Here is a 22,018-nt window from a genome sequence, read left to right on the forward strand (position 1 = left end):
TGGTTGGTGGTGGTGGGGGTCAGCCCTGTTTACCTAGGGGGGAGATGACCATCCACCAGGCAGCCAGTGAGAGCTCTCCCTGTCACACAGTAACTCAGGGCTGCAGGTAGGTGGGTACAGGGAAACATACCTGGCTTGGGGGGCAGGCAGAACACATTGATGCTCAGATGTTTGGGCCTTTGCGCTTGCCTGCAGGATGTTTGGCTGCTGTGCTCCTCTTGGCCGCCCTGTTACTGTCACCCTGCTGGGAGCCTGTGGCTGTGGGCACAGGGATAATGTAATGCCTGCAGACAGGGAAGGGGCACAGAGCCCCGGCAGGGGGCTGCAAGTGGCAGACTGATCCCGTCAATCTCCCGGGGAGGGCACGGGCGCTGTCACACCTCCTCCAGTCTCCAGGTGAAGTTAAAGTTGTTGCGGTGAGAGAGGAGGGAACTGCCGCCGCAGTCCTGCCAGGCAGAGAGCTGCCGCTCCGGCATCAACAGCAGCCCACACAGCCGGAGCACAGAGCGACCCTGCCGGGGAGCAGAGGCTGTCTGTCTGCCGGTCCCATCACTCACGACACTCAATGGCCCCAAGTACCGGGGACAGTAGGGAAGTCGCGTCCACTCGTTTCCGAAAGGGACGCTGTTCCTACTTCCTGGACCCATCTGACGACTGATTGCATGTGCTTAAAAGCACATGCAATCAGGTCACAATCCCAACTGATCTGACGTGCAGCACGTCCGATCACTTGATCAATCCCCCAACCTGCGGGAGTGCGCATTGCACGATTGTGTGCACACGATGTGCACACAATCTGCATGCAATTGATCATACGATCAGTCGAGATTGTATGATTGCATACAATCTCGTTCTGATGTATGGCCACCTTAACACCTGCCTCACCTGCAGTGCACATGGTTTTGTCCATTTAAGAAATATTTTGTCTGAAAGAGTGAACTAGAATAATGGCCTCAGTTCCTGCTGGAGCCTGCACAAAAATAGCCCTGGGTATAGGGACCTATAACAGAATAGTGATTTATCCCATACAGTGGCGTAACTATATAATTTGCGCCCCCAAGCCAAACTTTTTCGGCGCCCCCCCCCCATACCCATACCTGACAGAGCCGCATCTGCGGTCACTGTCCCGTCCAGTCTCCCTCAGCTCCGCTGCGCTGCTCCAGTCTCCGCTGCGCTGCTGCCCGGCCGCATCTGTGGTCACTGTCCCGTCACTCGCTCCCGGCGCCGGCTCCTGCTGATAATGAAAAGTGACTCTTAGAAAATGGCTGCCAAAACTGTCTGCAATACGGGGGCAGCCATTTTCTAAGTGTCACTTTTCATTATCAGCAGGAGCCGGCGCCGGGAGCGAGTGACGGGACAGTGACCGAAGATGCGGCTGGGCAGCAGCGCAGCGGGTAACTATAGCACCGCAGCCCCCCCGGCGCCCATAGTTACTCTGCGCCTTCCCGCCACGGTGGGGGCTGCGGAGGCTTAGTTACGCCACTGATCCCATAGATACCAATACAAGTATCTTAGGGATGGCCATCGTTGCCTTTGCCATGGATGGTTGCCATTGATGGTAAGTGCAACTGGTCATCGATTGTGTATTACTATGGATGTTTTTACATATCGATGGTCATCCATTTTCTTTGATTGGCCTGTGGGCCAATCAAAATATGGGGGTGGGGCTTCACTGGTGTCGGGGGCGGAGCTATGCTACGTGTCCTGGCCCCTTGGGGAAAAAGCAAAAACTACACTATTTGTTGAAGCTTGACATCAATGCTGGGAAAGCATCTGGTTCTCCCCCATCGATGTCAAAACTATTCGGCTATCCATTCAGGATTTCCTTCCAATGTGATACATACCTCCACTTCACAGGAACTGTGGTCACCCTGGAGTTTTGTAAAACACCTGTTTCTGTGTAGTATGTTAGCCAAATATCAAAAACTTGCCAATGCCTAATTCCACCCCTCCTATGTCTCCACTGCTGTTAGGTCCCGATTCAATCAAACCAAAAGTTGGAAGGTATGTGTTACAGTGCATAGGTAATCAGTGGTGTAGCTAGGTGCCACGGCGCCCGGAGCAAGGGCATGTTTCGCGCCCCCCCTCAATTTGTAGTAGGTGAGGCTCCTGCGCAGTGAAAAGTGGGCACAGACCAACATTATACCACACACCGTAATGCCCATTGCACATTTTAGTGAACTTTGTAATTCCAATTACACATGAGCCCACACATGATGCCCATGACATACTATATAACACTCGGCAATGCCCATAACATACTATATAACACTCCGCAATGCCAATGACATACTATATAACACTAAGCAAAGCCCATGACATACTATATAACACTCTGCAATGCCCATGACATACTATATAACACTCCGCAATGCCAATGACATACCATATAACACTAAGCAAAGCCCATGACATACTATATAACACTCGGCAATGCCCATGACATACTATATAACACTCCGCAATGCCCATGACATACTATATAACACTCGGCAATGCCCATAACATACTATATAACACTCCGCAATGCCCATGACATACTATATAACACTCCGCAATGCCCATGACATACTATATAACACACCGCAATGCCCATGACATACTATATAACACTCCGCAATGCCCATGACATACTATATAACACACTGTAATGCCCATGACATACTATATAACACTAAGCAATGCCCATGACATACTATATAACACTCGGCAATGCCCATAACATACTATATAACACACCGTAATGCCCATGACATACTATATAACACTCCGCAATGCCCATGACATACTATATAACACTCCGCAATGCCCATGACATACTATATAACACACTGTAATGCCCATGACATACTATATAACACTAAGCAAAGCCCATGACATACTATATAACACTAAGCAAAGCCCATGACATACTATATAACACTCGGCAATGCCCATAACATACTATATAACACACTGCAATGCCCATGACATACTATATAACACACCGTAATGCCCATTACATACTATATAACACACCGTAATGCCCATGACATACTATATAACACACCATAATGCCCATGACATACTATATAACACTCGGCAATGCCCATAACATACTATATAACACTCCGCAATGCCAATGACATACTATATAACACTCCGCAATGCCCATTACATAGTATATAACACACCATAATGCCCATTACATACTATATAACACACTGTAATGCCCATTACATACTATATAACACACCATAATGCCCATGACATACTATATAACACTCGGCAATGCCCATAACATACTATATAACACTCCGCAATGCCCATGACATACTATATAACACTCTGCAATGCCCATGACATACTATATAACACACCGCAATACCCATGACATACTATATAACACACCGCAATGCCCATGACATACTATATAACACTCGGCAATGCCCATAACATACTATATAACACTCCGCAATGCCCATGACATACTATATAACACTCCGCAATGCCCATGACATTCTATATAACACACCGCAATGCCCATGACATACTATATAACACTCTGCAATGCCCATGACATACTATATAACACACCGCAATGCCCATGACATACTATATAACACTCTGCAATGCCCATGACATACTATATAACACTCCGCAATGCCCATAACATACTATATAACACTCCGCAATGCCCATGACATACTATATAACACTCTGCAATGCCCATGACATACTATATAACACTCCGCAATGCCCATGACATACTATATAACACACCGCAATGCTCATGACATACTATATAACACTCCGCAATGCCCATGACATACTATATAACACACCGCATTGCCCATGACATACTATATAACACACCATACACATTTGACACATAAGTGCCACTTACCTTCATGCTCGATGCCAAGGGGCTTCATGCTCTATGCCAAGGGGGACTGAATTTGCTCGTTGCCAAGGGGAACAGAACTGTGCAGTGGCCCACTCCTGGCTCCCCAACGCTATTTTCAATTCAATGCACCGCCAGTAGTGTGTAGCAGGGAGGGAGCAGTAGTGTGCAGCAGGGAAGGAGGGTGGGAGCAGTAGTGTGCAGCAGGGAACTATCTTGGATTCTAAGATAGTTTAATGGATAAGAGCATGGTTGCAGGACAGAAAACAGAGAGTTGTAGTAAACGGAGTACAGTCAAAGGAGGGAAAGGTTACAAGTGGAGTACCCCAGGGATCTGTACTTGGACCAGTGCTTTTTAATATCTTTATTGGTGATATTGCAAATGGAATTGAGGGTAAAATGTGCCTTTTTGCAGATGACACAAAGGTATGCAACAGGGTAGACACACCAGGAGGGGTAAAACAAATGATTGATGATCTACAGTAGGTAGATTAGAGGAATGGTCAAGAGCATGGCAACTACAGTTTAATGCCAAAAGATGCAAAATCATGCACTTGGGTTGCAAAAATCCAAAGACTAAATATAGTATAAATGGCACTATAATGGAAACTACTGAGGAAGAGAGGGATCTAGGTGTCACTATTTCAGGGGACTTAAAGGCAGGTAGGCAATGTAACAAAGCAATGAAGAAGGCAAGTCAGATGCTTGGTTGCATAGGGAGAGGTATCAGCAGTAGAAATAAAGAAGAAATAATGCCACTGTATAGGTCATTGGTACGACCTCATCTAGAGTATTGTGTTCAGTTCTGTAGGCCATATCTCCAGAAGGATATAAATACATTAGAGACTGTACAAAGAAGGGCAACTAAAATGGTGCATGGCCTACATCACAAAACGTACCAGGAAAGACTAAAAGATCTTAATATGTATACTTTGGAGCAGAGAAGGGAAAGGGGGGACATGATAGAAACTTTCAAATATATCAAGGGTTTTAACAAGGTACAGGTGGGAGACATTCTTCACAGGAAGAGGAGCAGCAGAACACGAGGACATGCACTGAAACTAGAGGGAGGAAGATTCAGGGGAAATTTGAGGAAGAATTACTTCACAGAAAGAGTAGTAGATAAGTGGAATAGCCTCCCATCAGAGGTGGTAGAGGCAAATACAGTAGTACAATTTCAACATGCTTGGGATAGGTATATTGATATCCTTACAAAAAAATAAGGATCAAATATGGTTTGAGGTAACATGTTTAAAAAAGGGACAGACTAGATGGGCCAAGTGGTTCTTATCTGCCGTCAAATTCTATGTTTCTATGTTTCTATGTTTAGTGTGCAGCAGGGAGGGAGGGTGGGAGCAGTAGTGTGCAGCAGGGAGGGAGGGTGCAGCAGGGTTGATTGCAGTAGTGTGCAGCAGGGTGGGTGCAGTAGGGTGGGAGGGTGGCTGCAGTAGGGTGGGTGGGTGGGTGGCTGCAGTAGGGTGGGAGGGTGGCTGCAGGAGGGTGGGTGGCTGCAGGTGGGTGGGTGGCTGCAGTAGGGTGGGAGGGTGGCTGCAGGAGGGTGGGTGCCTGGCTGCAGGAGGGTGGCTGCAGGAGGGTGGGTGCCTGGCTGCAGGAGGGTGGGTGGGTGGCTGGCTGCAGGAGGGTGGGAGTACACGATGGTTACGCACCCCCCTCCCTCCCTCCCTCTCCCTGTGCTGACACACTGACAGCCGATGCAGCTGTACACCGACCTCTTCCCCTGTCAGTGTGTGTCCATGTGCGCACTGCCCGCCCGCTCACGGCTCCCCCGCTGTGTCCGGGAGAGAAACGTGCTGTGCTGCTATGCAATATTCATTTCTCCCGCTGGAGCACTAGCCAATAGGCGCTCACGGTCCAGCAGCCACCAGTTGATTGACTGCTGGACCACAAGCACCCATTGGCTAGTGGTCCAGCGCCAGCGGGAGATATGAATATTGCATAGCAGCACAGTGCGTCTCTCTCCTGGACACAGCGGGGGAGCCGTGAGTGGGCGGGTGCGCTCATGGACACACACACTGACAGGGGGGGCTGGCAGGTAGCGGGCGGGCGAGCTGGCGGTGCCGGCACAGGCACAGCTCCGGCGCCATGCTATCTTCCTGCTTCCGGAGCGTGTGCTCTGCCGGCACCGCCCTCGCTACGCCTCTGTAGGTAATACTTTTATCAATGCACTGTAACACATACCTTCCAACTTTTGGTTTGATTGAATCAGGACCTAAAAGCAGTGGAGCCATAGGAGGGGTGGAATTAGGCATTGTTAAGTATTATCATAATACTGTGGGTCAATGCAAAAAAAAAAGACAAAAGGGCAAACCTGGAAAAGGGAGGGATTGTAATAGGCGATTAAATGTTCTTGGGTTCTGTTCAAATCTGAACTGCTTACGTAGATGAGATAATTCTGCAAGTGAGGAATGTGATTAATATTCATCAGAAATGACATAGAGGAATTCTGTGCAATGTAAATGTCATTATATTCTTACTAAAGGTGGGGAAATCCATTGCTCAGAAGATACATATTTTTCTGACTGCGTATTAAATAGTAAATTATTGTGCAGATCAGCAGATTTGTATGGTTAGTTGAGAGACGAAGGAAATGACGTAACGATGGAAGAACGTTGGGTGCACAGAGCCACAGAAACAGTGCGCAGCAAAGCAGGGGTGAAATCATCTATATGCAGAACTCCTATATAGCTGCAGTTATTTCAAGTGGTGGCTTTTTCCCCTTTCTTCGGAGGCGGGCTGCCGCAATGCAGCCCCCCCCCCCTCCACTGCCATACTCCCCGCACCTGCCGGTCCCCTGCACGGGGCCAGTGCATGCGCAACTTTATACATACTGTGCATGAGCTGGCCCAAGCCTCTTGGGGCTGCCATTGCTGCAGACCCTGGAGGCTTAATCAGGTTCCCGGATCCGGCGCAGTATCATCCGCAGTACTGTGCATGCGCAGAACCCATTTTGTGGGCTGCCCCGCATTTGCACACAGAGATGCATCCCGGAGGGAGGGAACACCTCCCAATGGGACAGCCTTGAGTGACTGGCAGGTCGTACTTCCAATAGGAAGTCACTGCCAGTCACATTGAAGCCAGAGCAGTCTCACAGACTGCATCTGGCTTCACTTTAGGCAGAGACAGTGGCAGATTTTACCTGGGGGGGGGGGGGGGGGGGGCTGCAGCCCTGCAGCCCATAGGTAAAAACCACCACTGGTTATTTAATATGAGCCTGTTTTGCTTCAACTCGAGTAGATGAGTACAGATGTGTTCTCATACTGTACATCATACCTGCCGTCACACAAAACAGCCTCTCCCAATCCTGAGACACTAGTGCTGGGCATCTTTCTTTCTGAAAATGCCAGTGAGTTGCCACTTCCCACTCCTGTATATTGTGTGCGACTGAGTCCCCGTTCTCCATATACAGACTTATTAACACCTTATTCTGGTTGACTCGCTCTTGCGCAAATTTAAAAGGGAGACCGATGTTTTGCATATGCGAATGCACAGGTGCATTTTTGCGCATTGCTCCCAGTGGGGGGCACACACATACCTCCTCCATTTTTTATTTAACCAAAATCTTACACTTTCACGGTACAAAAAAAAAAAAACACACAAAAAAAAAATCACACCTTGCCTAAAAAACTTCCCATTAGTAAAAAAATTGCCAATTTAAAAAATGGCAATCTGTTCCATTTGGCCGCAGGTGATAATTTTCCTTGATGAGCCGACTCCCTTCCCTGATACACCCTGTTTTTCTCCGGCCAAAATTTTTTTATATTTCCATGAAAAACATTATGTATGCCAACCTTGCTGCAGGCCTGTTTATATTATGGCATGATATAGCTGTGGAACTGCGATTACAATAACTGTAAACAGCACAGGACAATCTGTTAGGAGCGAGGAACATTATTCACAATGAGATCTTCATGTGTACTAGAAGATATGTTGCGGAGGTGTAATCTGTGGTGTAACCGAGATATAAATTCTGCACAGTGGTTGCAAATCTTCTACCAAAATGACATCTTGTGCGAGACGGACTGACCTGAGCGGGTCAACTGTTGTGGGATATGCGGTAACGGCATACTAATTTGTTGGACGTTTTGTTGTGTTCCTTCCGTAATAATGCCATTTTCTGGATCTTTAACTAATTTTGGGTAAGATGTACTTAGCCTTGAAAAGTGAAAAAAATTGAGAGTGATGAACTTCCGGCCAATCAGCACCTACCTGTCATAGAGAAACACTCGCACAAAAGCAATGCGACCGCAATATTTTTCGGGCGCATCGCAGGGCAGGACCCAGCATGTAGGGCGGCCTTGCCCTGTGCTGGGCACCCCTCCCAGCACAGGGCAAGGAGCCTACGTACTGTAAGTTGTAGTTTTGCGATTCCTCACAAAACTACAACCCAGGCTGAATCAGGCCCATTGTCTGTAGTTAATTGGCAGCAAAGATGGGAACACAGCTTACTGTAGTTGTCACTACCCAGTGGTGTATTGCATGGTATGGATTCTTTGGGGTCTTAGCATTTGTATTTACAGCTGCAACTAGGATGCCTGAATGCCGCAGCACAGTTCAAAATTCAAATAGGGGATCCACACCAAGTGAGTCAGTTGAGTGGCAGTTGGTGGCAATGGATGAGGCTCCCTATATGAATTTTGAACTGTGCTGCTTCCCCACCTCTGAAGGTGGGGACAAAGACCTATGGTTGTGCCCAGAAGCATCCCTACCTGTACTGACACCCGGTGTGGCAATATCTGTAGTCCGTGAGGCAAAGCCCCTTGCCAACACAGGGGGACTGGCTTCATGATTTGGGGGCATGGCCTCGCATTCCGAACCTCCACTTTCGTCACTCCGGGGTTGCTGGTCTACCCCCCGGGACCAGTTGTTCTGCAGTGCCGGCTTCTGCACTGTGCTGCATGTAATGCTATGTGCTCCTGCACCCCACTAGTGACGCCACCATTTGTGCAGGCACAGGAAATATTTCCTGTTGAATATCTGTAAATATATAAACACATATAGAAGTTCTTTTTAGATTCAGAGTACTGTACACTGTGTTCTCTCACATTACCTGCCCAGCAGCGATATGCTCTGGAAATAAAATGAAAAACATAAACGAATAATTACTACAATAACTAATACATCACTGGGGTCATGAGTTCAGCTCGTTACCGCTAATTCTGGAGGATTCACTTGTCTGTAACATAAGCAATGATTAGACCCCTGGTTCGGATAAGGGGTAATTTGGTTAATAGATTGGTTTCTTCTGGCAAATGGTAATTATGCAGTTTATCAGGGGTGAAACGGATCAATGACCATGCTCCCCAATGTCATGAATTGCAGCATTGTACAGCGGGATTCTATGACGGGATGCAGTTATAATCCCGGCGGTCGGAATCCCGGCGCTCAAAATCCCGAAGCCGGAATCCCGACTGCCGAAATCCCGACACTTTTTCCCTCTATGGGTGTCCACAACACCCATAGAGGAAGGATAAATTAGTGTGCCGAGCATAGCGAGGCACCGTGCCCGCTGCGAGGCGAGCACAGCAAGCCCACAAAGGGGGGGGGGGGGATCCACACCCCTCCCCCTTGTCGGGATTGCGGTGGTCGGGATTCCGGCATCGGGATTTTTGAACGCCGGGATCAGGGGCGACGATTTCCATTTTTTCTGGTGGGTGCTCCCACAGACCAGCCCCCTGCCCCCCCACGGGACTCACCCGCTGCTGGGATCCTAGCAACTGCAGCGCCGAAGCGGGGCCCCAGCAGCGGATATGCCGTCAGCAGCAGGGTCCCTGCGGAAGATGGGAACTAGCTACTAGTTCCCATCCGCCGCAGGGACCCCCGCTGCTGACGGCATATCCGCAGCTGGGGCCCCGCTGCCGTGGCCCGTGCCGTGGGTGCTCCTCACTTTCCATGGGTGCTCGGGCCCCGGAGCACCCACGGTTTTGGCGCCTATGGCCGGGATTCCGGCCGCCGGGATTTCGTAACAAATCCTCTATGACATGATTTGCACCATCATGCACTTTACACCTGAGGCTCCACCTCCAGTATCTTTTAGGGTTCTTGCTAGAAAGTCCCAACTGGTCTAATCCAATATTTCCCCACCTCTGTTAAACCCAAATCCATTAATAACTGACTTATTCGGCCTGGCACTAGGTTTGGCCATATGTGCCCACTCTTACAAGAACCCGGGAGACTCAGGAGTTTGGGGGATTACCTCTTAGGCTACCCTCCTGCATGTCACCACCTCTCAGGTGAGGTGGACGGGGACCCGTGATGATGCGTAGTGGCCCTTCCCTATGATGTCATTTGAGAATTGCAGTGTAAATCCTAGTGGTCTAAAGGACCCCAGACGTCCCAAGTGCGTGACATGGCACACCAGATGGAGGAGCAAAATCCGAACATATAAGCCCAAATGTACCCCTGCGGGCTCCCGTCACTCGCCACTTAGGTGTGCTCTACTTTGCTCGCCACCTGCTTTCTAAAGGCAATAGACAGGGCAGTAGAGAGCCTGGTTGAGCCCAGGTACTATTCAGGGGTGTGACCTAACCTCAGGAGGCGTGGCCATGCATCCTTAGAAGAAAATACAAGAAAACAGTACTTTAAGCTGCTGCCATGTTACGAGGACCCCACGGGACCCCTCCCTCTGACCTGGGCCTGGGTAGTTATTACCCCCCCCCCTCACTTGGCACCACTGGCAATAGATAGTAACCGTGTGCTGGGCGACCAACCTTGCTCCTCCCCCTTGCATTGCGTGTCATGTGGTTGGTTGTCAGAGGTCCTTTAGCACACTAGGATCTGGCAACTACCAGCTAGCCAATGTTGAGGCTGCCTGTGATAATGCAATCAGCAGCACCATACCACTTCGTTGCCCACCAGGACCTCCCTCTCCCGGGGTCCTCCTCGAGATCAGCCCTGCTAACTTGGCAACTTTTGGGTTCTTCAAGCAATTTGTTTTTGGGTACAGGAAATATTACAATGTGAAAGAATTATTTCTTGCTGAATATGGCAGAGACACAAATGGTACGTGGATAAGAAGATTACTTATTAATGTGTTACTTTAGTTCAGTACTCCCGTTCTTCCCAGTTATCTGACCTGGCTGAGTTCCCTCAACAGATCAGTGCTTGTCTTTGCTGAGAAACTCCCACATTCCACATGAATATAGAGCTTAATTTCCCATGTGTTATCAGATCTTATACATTGCTAGACATGGACTTCATTCCAAATATGCCCAAATCCCTGTAACTAGCAGACACATTGCCATGGAATAAGGCCAAAGCCAGAAGTGTACTGTTGAAGTAGATGGAAGAGGTGTGTGTACAGTATAGCTCTATATGCAGCAGTGTTACCCACACAGTATAGCTTTATATGCAGCAGTGTTACCCACACAGTATAGCTCTATATGCAGCAGTGTTACCCACACAGTATAGCTCTATATGCAGCGGTGTTACCCACACAGTATAGCTCTATATGCAGCAGTGTTACCCACACAGTATAGCTCTACATGCAGCGGTGTTACCCACACAGTATAGCTCTATATGCAGCGGTGTTACCCACACAGTATAGCTCTATATGCAGCAGTGTTACCCACACAGTATAGCTCTATATGCAGCAGTGTTACCCACACAGTATAGCTCTATATGCAGCGGTGTTACCCACACAGTATAGCTCTATATGCAGCAGTGTTACCCACACAGTATAGCTCTATATGCAGCAGTGTTACCCACACAGTTTAGCTCTATATGCAGCGGTGTTACCCACACAGTATAGCTCTATATGCAGCAGTGTAACCCACATAGTATAGCTCTATATGCAGCAGTGTTACCCACACAGTATAGCTCTATATGCAGCAGTGTTACCCACACAGTATAGCTCTATATGCAGCGGTGTTACCCACACAGTATAGCTCTACATGCAGCGGTGTTACCCACACAGTATAGCTCTATATGCAGCAGTGTTACCCACACAGTATAGCTCTATATGCAGCAGTGTTACCCACACAGTATAGCTCTATATGCAGCAGTGTTACCAACACAGTATAGCTCTATATGCAGCGGTGTTACCCACACAGTATAGCTCTATATGCAGCGGTGTTACCCACACAGTATAGCTCTATATGCAGCGGTGTTACCCACACAGTATAGCTCTATATGCAGCGGTGTTACCCACACAGTATAGCTCTATATGCAGCGGTGTTACCCACACAGTATAGCTCTATATGCGGCGGTGTTACCCACACAGTATAGCTCTATATGCAGCGGTGTTACCCACACAGTATAGCTCTACATGCAGGGGTGTTACCCACACAGTATAGCTCTACATGCAGCGGTGTTACCCACACAGTATAGCTCTACATGCAGCGGTGTGACCCACACAGTATAGCTCTACATGCAGCGGTGTTACCCACACAGTATAGCTCTACATGCAGCGGTGTTACCCACACAGTATAGCTCTATATGCAGCGGTGTTACCCACACAGTATAGCTCTACATGCAGCGGTGTTACCCACACAGTATAGCTCTACATGCAGCGGTGTTACCCACACAGTATAGCTCTACATGCAGCGGTGTTACCCACACAGTATAGCTCTACATGCAGCGGTGTTACCCACACAGTATAGCTCTACATGCAGCGGTGTTACCCACACAGTATAGCTCTATATGCAGCAGTGTTACCCACACAGTATAGCTCTACATGCAGCGGTGTTACCCACACAGTATAGCTCTACATGCAGCGGTGTTACCCACACAGTATAGCTCTACATGCAGCGGTGTTACCCACACAGTATAGCTCTATATGCAGCGGTGTTACCCACACAGTATAGCTCTATATGCAGCGGTGTTACCCACACAGTATAGCTCTATATGCAGCGGTGTTACCCACACAGTATAGCTCTATATGCAGCGGTGTTACCCACACAGTATAGCTCTATATGCAGCGGTGTTACCCACACAGTATAGCTCTATATGCAGCGGTGTTACCCACACAGTATAGCTCTATATGCAGCGGTGTTACCCACACAGTATAGCTTTATATGCAGCGGTGTTACCCACACTGTATAGCTCTATATGCAGCGGTGTTACCCACACTGTATAGCTCTATATGCAGCAGTGTTACCCACACAGTATAGCTCTATATGCGGTAGTGTTACCCACACAGTATAGCTCTATATGCGGCAGTGTTACCCACACAGTAGGCGGTGTTACCCACACAGTATAGCTCTACATGCAGTGGTGTTACCCACACAGTATAGCTCTATATGCAGCAGTGTTACCCACACAGTATAGCTCTATATGCAGCGGTGTTACCCACACAGTATAGCTCTATATGCAGTAGTGTTACTAACACAGTATAGCTCTATATGCAGCAGTGTTACCCACACAGTATAGCTCTACATGCAGCAGTGTTACCCACACAGTATAGCTCTATATGCAGTGGTGTTACTCACACAGTATAGCTCTATATGCGGCGGTGTTACCCACACAGTATAGCTCTACATGCAGCGGTGTTACCCACACAGTATACTGTAGCTCTATATGCGGCGGTGTTACCCACACAGTATAGCTCTACATGCGGCGGTGTTACCCACACAGTATAGCTCTATATGCAGCGGTGTTACCCACACTGTATAGCTCTATATGCAGCAGTGTTACCCACACAGTATAGCTTTATATGCAGCAGTGTTACCCACACAGTATAGCTCTATATGCAGTAGTGTTACCCACACAGTATGGCTCTACATGCAGCGGTGTTACCCACACAGTATAGCTCTATATGCAGCGGTGTTACCCACACAGTATAGCTCTATATGCAGCGGTGTTACCCACACAGTATAGCTCTACATGCGGCGGTGTTACCCACACAGTATAGCTCTATATGCGGCAGTGTTACCCACACAGTATAGCTCTATATGCAGTAGTGTTACCCACACAGTATAGCTCTATATGCGGCGGTGTTACCCACACAGTATAGCTCTACATGCAGCGGTGTTACCCACACAGTATAGCTCTATATGCAGCAGTGTTACCCACACAGTATGGCTCTATATGCAGCAGTGTTACCCACACAGTATAGCTCTATATGCAGCAGTGTTACCCACACAGTATAGCTCTATATGCAGCAGTGTTACCCACACAGTATAGTTTTATATGCAGCAGTGTTACCCACACAGTATAGCTCTATATGCAGCAGTGTTACCCACACAGTTTGGCTCTATATGCAGCAGTGTTACCCACTCTATACTACCCTCTGTTCCTGTGCCACTCTATACTGCCCTCTGTTCTTGTGCCACCCTAGGCTGCCCTCTGTTGCCTGTGCCATTGTTCTCCCCAAGCACTACGCTCTGATCATACTTGCCTACCCTCCCAGATTGGCCATGTGGCTCCTGAAAATTGGATGGAACTCCCCTGCCTCCTGAAAAAAGTGGGCAAGCCTCCTGCCCGCACACCACGAAGCACAGTGCTGCACCCTCCTATTTGCCCTTCCCTATTTTGTCCCTGTACTGGTGACGGTCTTTCCACCTTGGCGGAGCAGGACCGCCGGAGAAAGACAGGCAACATGGACTCGGACGTGGATAGCGGTGCCGGCGGTACCAGGGAGCGTGTTGGTTACTGTCACTCACTTGGTCTCATTTATGAACAGGCAATTAATATTTTATTATCGCCCCCATACATCATTTAATATAATTACTATGCAATATAAATGTAATATGAAAGTGCAGGTGCTATTATAGCCCATTTGTAGTGCAGCAGATTTTAATTACACATGGTCATGTCTGAGGTCTGGGTCTGACCAGATTTGGGATCAGGCACTGGGGCAGGAGTGAAATGGAAACGTCAAGGCTTAATGTGGAATTTCCACATATACAGTATATGTAAACTACACGGAGGGTACTGAGCATAGAGCCGTCAAGTCTTGAGTGACAAAGAGTTCTTGAGTGACGTCAAGTTTCTCTAGAATAGAGAAATGGAGTTGGCTGGAACAGAAATGGAGTTGGCTGGAACAGAAATGGAGTTGGCTGGAACAGACAGGAAGTCTAGGAATTGGCTGGAAACAATAGGGAAGACAGGAGTCGACTGGAAATGATGGTGCCGACTAAGTTGGTAGTAATGGTAACAATCAATGGTGGAGGTTGTCAGTGATATACGCTGAAGAAGGAGCACTGAGGAAACACAGAACGTAGCAGGCACCGAAGAAGTCACTGAGGAAGTCTGAGGATCGGCTCACATCGAAGGGAGCCAGGTGGTGCTGCATGACGACAATGGCTTCTGTAGTGTTAGAAGAGCGCTTTCACCAGGAGCTGATAATAGAGATGCTGCTAGGCTGGGGATATCATATCACTGGCAATTTTGAGTCATTTCCTGAACTCCTATATAACAGCCAGTGACAGGTGATTGGTTGTAGCAATCAACTGCTGATTCAAACACAGATGATTGGCTATGGATGCTTATGTGACATCACCAATCATGGCTGTGCCCATGTTTGAGTTCTGGAGGGAAACCTGGCTCGCAGCAGACAGGATTGTTGCCTGGCGGCGGCATGGAGGGCCACGGAGAGTTGATACTCATGTCTGCTATCGCCAGAGAAGAATGGTAATGGTAAGAAAGAGCGTCTAGTCGCCCGGATCGTGAGTCGTGACGCGCGTATGCAATGTAATAAAAATGCGCTGCGCAAGGGGGGCGGTACTTGAAGGATGATGGGCATTGAGATATCAGTGTACCAGGCCCCAAGAGTTTTTAGGCGGTAAAGAGGCCTTTGCAACTCAATATGGCAGCTCTGTTAAATAATGTTCATATCCTTTAAAGCTGAGAGCACCTCTACCAATCTAACATAACAGTGCAAGCTGCGGCAGGCTTGGTATGTGGCTCACCCTATCTACATGTGCTGTATGTATCAGTAATCTTTTTATACTATAAAGTAAATGTATCAGTGTGTTTTCATGTTAGCGAGATACAAGGGGTATAGCTATCTTATCAGACACTTATACCCCTTCCACATCGCACCTAATTACCCGATTCAGACCCGGTAATTGGTACGATGTGAAACGGGTTACCGGTTACAGATAACCGGTAGCAACACGGCTATACGAACCGGGTAAAAAGAAGGGTTCTTACCGGTTTGTTGCTGTGTAGTGTGAATGGGTTAATCGGGTCGAGCGACCCGCTTCCCGTTCACACTTTGGAGGCGGCAGCGCTTGGAGCAGCGCCTCCAATGATGCTCCGAAGGGCCCCCACATGACGCCAGAGGGCAATATTGCCGGTTCGCTTATGCGATCTGAACAGACTGCACATGCAGGGTCGCACCGGGACTGAACCTTTTCAAAGTCCTGGTGCGACCCTGCATTTGCGGTCTGAAAGCGATATTAGACTGCTCTCGCCAATGGTCCCACTTAGTAATTAGCAGTTTTTAGATCCAAGAATTAAAATTTATATTTGGGACGATAAGAAAATAAGTTTCGCCAGATGTATTATGAATCTCATGCAAGGACCGGAGTCTCAGTGGGGAACATTTAGTAACATGAGAGTTGTATTTCACATGGGATGTTGCTAAAGGCAACCAATCAGAATTGACTTCTTATTTATTTCACATCTTCTAGAAGATAAAAGTATCTGATTGGTTGACCATAGAAACAGCCATGTAAAGTCTGCAATATGTACCCTATAGGCCACAGTGGTTATCCCCATCTAAAGATTCCCAGAACCTGGGCACAGGAACACCTGATAACTTTTCGAGTAAAGGTGCATACACACTGTACAATTCTTTTGACCAATTTGGTTGAAAGACATTTCCATTGAACCCAGTGTCCTGGACGAAAGATGTTGACAAAAGATATTGAGGACAGACAAAAGACGAAAGATCTAGCTACAGTTTATAGGCTTTTTGAAAGATATCCAAATTGAGCTGCATGCACAGTTGACGAACAATCTTGATGAAAAACTTGCGGGTATGCGCATCATCATTCCTCGTTCGTCTTTCGTCAACATCTTTCGTCTAGGACACTGGGTTCAATGGAAATGTCTTTCAACCAAATTGGTCAAAAAAAAATTGTACAGTGTGTTTGCACCATAAACCAGCAATTATGTACTGACAGTTGGGGTTCAAATGCAAACTTGCATTATTGTCCCATGACAACTTCAGGTTACAGGACAATGGCACAGTTACATTTGGGGTTACAGGACAATATGACACTGAGACTTTTTGTTACAGGACAATGGCGCACTGACACCTGGGGCACCAGGACAACGGCGCACTGACACCTGGGGGTAACAGGACAACAGCACACTGACACCTAGGGTAACAGGACAATGGCACACTGACACTTGGGGTTACAGGACAATGGCACACTGACACCTAGGGTAACAGGACAACGGCACACTGACACCTGGGGTTAGAGGACAATGGCACACTGACACCTGGGGTAACAGGACAACGGCACACTGACACCTAGGGTAACAGGACAACGGCACACTGACACCTAGGGTAACAGGACAACGGCACACTGACACCTGGGGTAACAGGACAACGGCACACTGACACCTAGGGTAACAGGACAACGGCACACTGACACCTGGGGTAACAGGACAATGGCACACTGACACCTGGGGTAACAGGACAATGGCACACTGACACCTGGTGTTAGAGGACAATGGCACACTGACACCTGGGGTTAGAGGACAATGGCACACTGACACCTGGGGTAACAGGACAATGGCACACTGACACCTAGGTTAACAGGACAACGGCACACTGACACCTGGGGTTACAGGACAATGGCACACTGACACCTGGGGTAACAGGACAACGGTACACTGACACCTAGGGTAACAGGACAACGGCACACTGACACTTGGGGTTACAGGACAATGGCACACTGACACCTGGGGTAACAGGACAATGGCACACTGACACCTGGGGTTAGAGGACAACGGCACACTGACACCTGGGGTAACAGGACAACGGCACACTGACACCTGGTGTTAGAGGACAATGGCACACTGACACCTGGGGTTACAGGACAATGGCACACTGACACTTGGGGTAACAGGACAATGGCACACTGACACCTGGGGTAACAGGACAATGGCACACTGACACTTGGAGCTACAGGACAATGGTGCACTGACACGGGGTTACAGGACAATGGCGCACTGACACCTGGTGTTAGAGGACAATGGCACACTGACACCTGGGGTTAGAGGACAATGGCACACTGACACCTGGGGTAACAGGACAATGGCACACTGACACCTAGGGTAACAGGACAACGGCACACTGACACTTGGGGTTACAGGACAACGGCACACTGACACCTGGGGTAACAGGACAACGGCACACTGACACCTAGGGTAACAGGACAACGGCACACTGACACCTGGGGTAACAGGACAACGGCACACTGACACCTAGTGTAACAGGACAACGGCACACTGACACCTAGGGTAACAGGACAACGGCACACTGACACTTGGGGTTACAGGACAATGGCACACTGACACCTGGGGTAACAGGACAATGGCACACTGACACCTGGGGTAACAGGACAATGGCACACTGACACCTGGGGTTAGAGGACAATGGCACACTGACACCTGGTGTTAGAGGACAATGGCACACTGACACCTGGGGTTACAGGACAATGGCACACTGACACTTGGGGTAACAGGACAATGGCACACTGACACCTGGGGTTACAGGACAATGGCACACTGACACTTGGGGTTACAGGACAATGGCGCACTGACACGGGGTTACAGGACAATGGCGCACTGACACTTGGGGTTCTAGGATAATGGCGCACTGACACTTGGGGTTACAGAACAACGGCACACTGACCCTTGGGGTTAGAGGACAATGGCACACTGACACTTGGGGCTACAGGACAATGGCACACTGACACCTGGGGTGACAGGACAATGGAACACTGACACTTGGGGCTATGGGACATGGACACTGACACTTGGGGCTACAGGACAATGGGACACGGACTCTGACACTTGGGGCTACAGGACAATGGGACACGGACTCTGACACTTGGGGCTACAGGACAATGGGACACGGACACTGACACTTGGGGCTACAGGACAATGGGACATGGACACTGACACTTGGGGCTACAGGACAATGGGACACGGACTCTGACACTTGGGGCTACAGGACAATGGGACATGGACACTGACACTTGGGGCTACAGGACAATGGGACACGGACACTGACACTTGGGGCTACAGGACAATGGGACACAGACTCTGAAACTTGGGGCTACAGGATAATGGAACACTGACACTTTAGGTTACAGAACAACGACACACTGACATTTAAAGTTCAACAGCAATGGTACACTGACAATCATTCTTCTATAAAACATTTACACTGACATTTGCTGTTCCAGAACAAAATTCCACTGACATTGGCATTACGCGGCAACTACACACTTACATCTGATGGTATATAGATCAAATGGTGGTTTGCCACATTCCTATACTGTATGGTTTTGGCAACTTTGCAGCTGGATCTAAGGCAAGTATAAAAAATGGGTTGAGTACAAAAACCTGCAGTCAGGAACCTGACAGTAAGAAACCAATAGCGGGATCCTGGTGGCCAGAATCCGGGTGTCTTTCTGGTATTTAACCGTATACCTACCCTACCCCACCCCTCCATTATCCTTATCATAACCTCCCTCTTCCACTGCCTAACCTTAACCATTCTGTCCTACACCCAAGCTCTACAGTCCCCCTTCCCCAAAGCCTAACCCAACCCCGATAGTAACCTAAATGATGGTTCGGAATTCTGACTGTCAGGATCCCGAATATCGGTATTTTGTCGGCGTCCAATCAAAAATGATCGTTTTTTGAGGCCGCCATTTAATAAATATTGTCCATGGTGGTATAGAACAGTGGTTCTATGACAATTGGGATTTCAGACTAATGCCACAAATTCTGACACTGATAGACCACCACAACCAAGACTCTCTGATATCTGTAGTTCCACCTAAAATAAGGATGAGCCCCAATAATCGTTCTAATGTGGCACAGTCACCATTTCATTGCAATTATTAGTAATGATAACGGACAAATGAGGGACGCTTCCCAGTTACATTATAACATCGCCCACTTTTACTTTCAGTCCTGTCTCTGCCTTGACAGGGAAACCACCACTGTGTATTAGTCACATCTATATCCTGTGACATCTCCAGCAAATGTCATTAATGCCACAGCCTCTAACCATGAGTGGTTGTTTCTGCAGCCCCCAGTGTACTTAACTGTAATACAACTTTCACCAAACTCTTGCAAAACTCTCCTCCCTCTGTGATGACTGTGGTCGGGTATAGGTTGGATAACATTGATAATGGGTGATGAGGTTTTAACCATAAGGCGTGAGTCACAAAAGCCACTCCTTCTGCAAAGTGGGGACACCCTCTGTCTACACTGCTAGGGGGCATAAACTCTTTTCTGTATAAAAGTTCTCCTGCAACTTTCTTCTGCACACTGACTGAGCCCACACACAGCTCCACCTTGTACAAGCAGTTTCCTGGGTGTTGCTCAGTCCAACACAGTCCAGAGTCCACCACCACTACTTTCATCCCAGCCAGCCTGCCATGCCAGCCTCTGCTGTCCGGTGCCTGCTAGCTGCCAGCCTGCTGGCACAAGTTACTATCGGAGAACCACAGTATGGAGAATCTGCAGGAAGAAGTAAGATGGGTATTCTGGGTTCTGCAGTGTGTGTGTAGCCAGCCCATGCGACTTCCATGCGTTCCTGTCGCTATGTGACCGGACGGAGGAAGTGTTTATTGTTTATTTATTCTTGTTTATTATTTGTCCTACACTTTGCATTGCTTTTGCTGTGTTTGTTGTTTTATGTTTATTTCTATTTTAAGTGCATTTTACCAATCTAATGCAGCACTATATAAATATATTATGGAGGATTTTTATTATTTTTTTTGAGTGCAGGATTTTTTTAACACCTAAAGCATAAAGTTTCAGCATCTGTTCAGGGGGGAAACTGCATTTGCAAACGCTAGAACACACATTCCTACTAGCTTGGAATGCTCCACAATACTCAGGGGGAGGGGGTGGGAGAATGGGTTAAAGACATAGAAATTGAGAAAAGATTTGCTGCATTTTCTGGGTGAAGGTTTGGAACTATGAAATTATTTTATTAATGGATTATGCATCTTGAGGGTTGATTTAAACAAAAACCCAAAAATAATAATAATAATTTTTTTTTTTTAACTATCTTTTATCCAAGGGAAAAAACATAATGTTTTGTCAGGTTTGTAATGTTTTGTGAAGTTTAAAGGGGTGTTTATCAAAACTTGCAGAGCAATGCAATTGTGAGAGATAAAGTAGCAGCCAAAAAGCTCCTAAGTGTGGCTGCACTTTCTAAAGGTTGATTTAAAATCGATCTTAATCGATGTTTGACTTCCAGTGCTAAATCACACATTTACTAACATTAAAAAATGACTGTAACAATTCATCTGTCAGTAAATGTGTATTTTAGCCCTAGAAGCCCATCATTGATTTAAATCAATTTATTGATTAATAGAATTGTCTAACATCGGCCTTTAGTAAATAAAACCCAAGAGGTTGATTGGCTAGTATTTTATCCTCTAACAATTTAATCGCTTTAATAAATACCCCCCCTAAAAATAAAAATTCTGCAGTGCCTGTTATTATGTTGCAGCCTTGTTATTGTTACACATAAGGCCAAGTGGAGAGTGATAAACAACCAGCCAATCAGCTCCTACCTGTCATATTTTTAACCCATGGGTGGGAATCTTAGAATGCACACCCTATATACATGAGGTGCTATCATGCTGCGACTTGTAGTTCTGCAAAGAAAAACACATGGTGCAGATGCACACTCCATATTATTAATCAATCAATCAATCAATCAATCAATAATAGAGGTTCTTGGTATATCAATTGGCCAAGAAATATTTGCCCACCAACTGGATTCACGGTGACCTCATTTCTGGTGGGTCCCTAATACTAAGTTTGAAACTGGGACGCGCAACCCCAAAAAGGCCGGCATAAGCCAGTCACTCCAGGGCAGCACACAAGTGAAAAAACTAAGCTATAAGTGTGTTAATAAGAAAGTATCAGAATCCAGAGTTTAATAAGAAAGTTTTTTTTAAATAT

General features: G+C 47.5%; 1 protein-coding gene across 2 annotated transcripts in view; it reads left to right on the forward strand.

Moving 5' to 3' along the window:
• TFPI2 (tissue factor pathway inhibitor 2) overlaps positions 1-22,018 on the forward strand; it is a 68,453-nt gene that overhangs the window by 32,052 nt on the left and 14,383 nt on the right. The window contains exon 1 of one of the 2 annotated variants that reach the window (XM_083189446.1): positions 20,273-20,569. The exons of the other annotated variant lie outside the window; for it this stretch is intronic. Within the exon in view, the coding sequence (XP_083045572.1) occupies positions 20,476-20,569 (94 nt within the window). The 5' untranslated portion in view covers positions 20,273-20,475. Of the gene's footprint in view, positions 1-20,272; positions 20,570-22,018 lie in introns of those variants that run through there. 2 annotated transcript variants of the gene reach the window in all.

This window comes from Crinia signifera, chromosome 5 (genome assembly GCF_055691185.1).
Source record: "Crinia signifera chromosome 5, ASM5569118v1, whole genome shotgun sequence".
In the NCBI taxonomy this organism is placed as follows: Eukaryota; Metazoa; Chordata; class Amphibia; order Anura; family Myobatrachidae; genus Crinia; species Crinia signifera.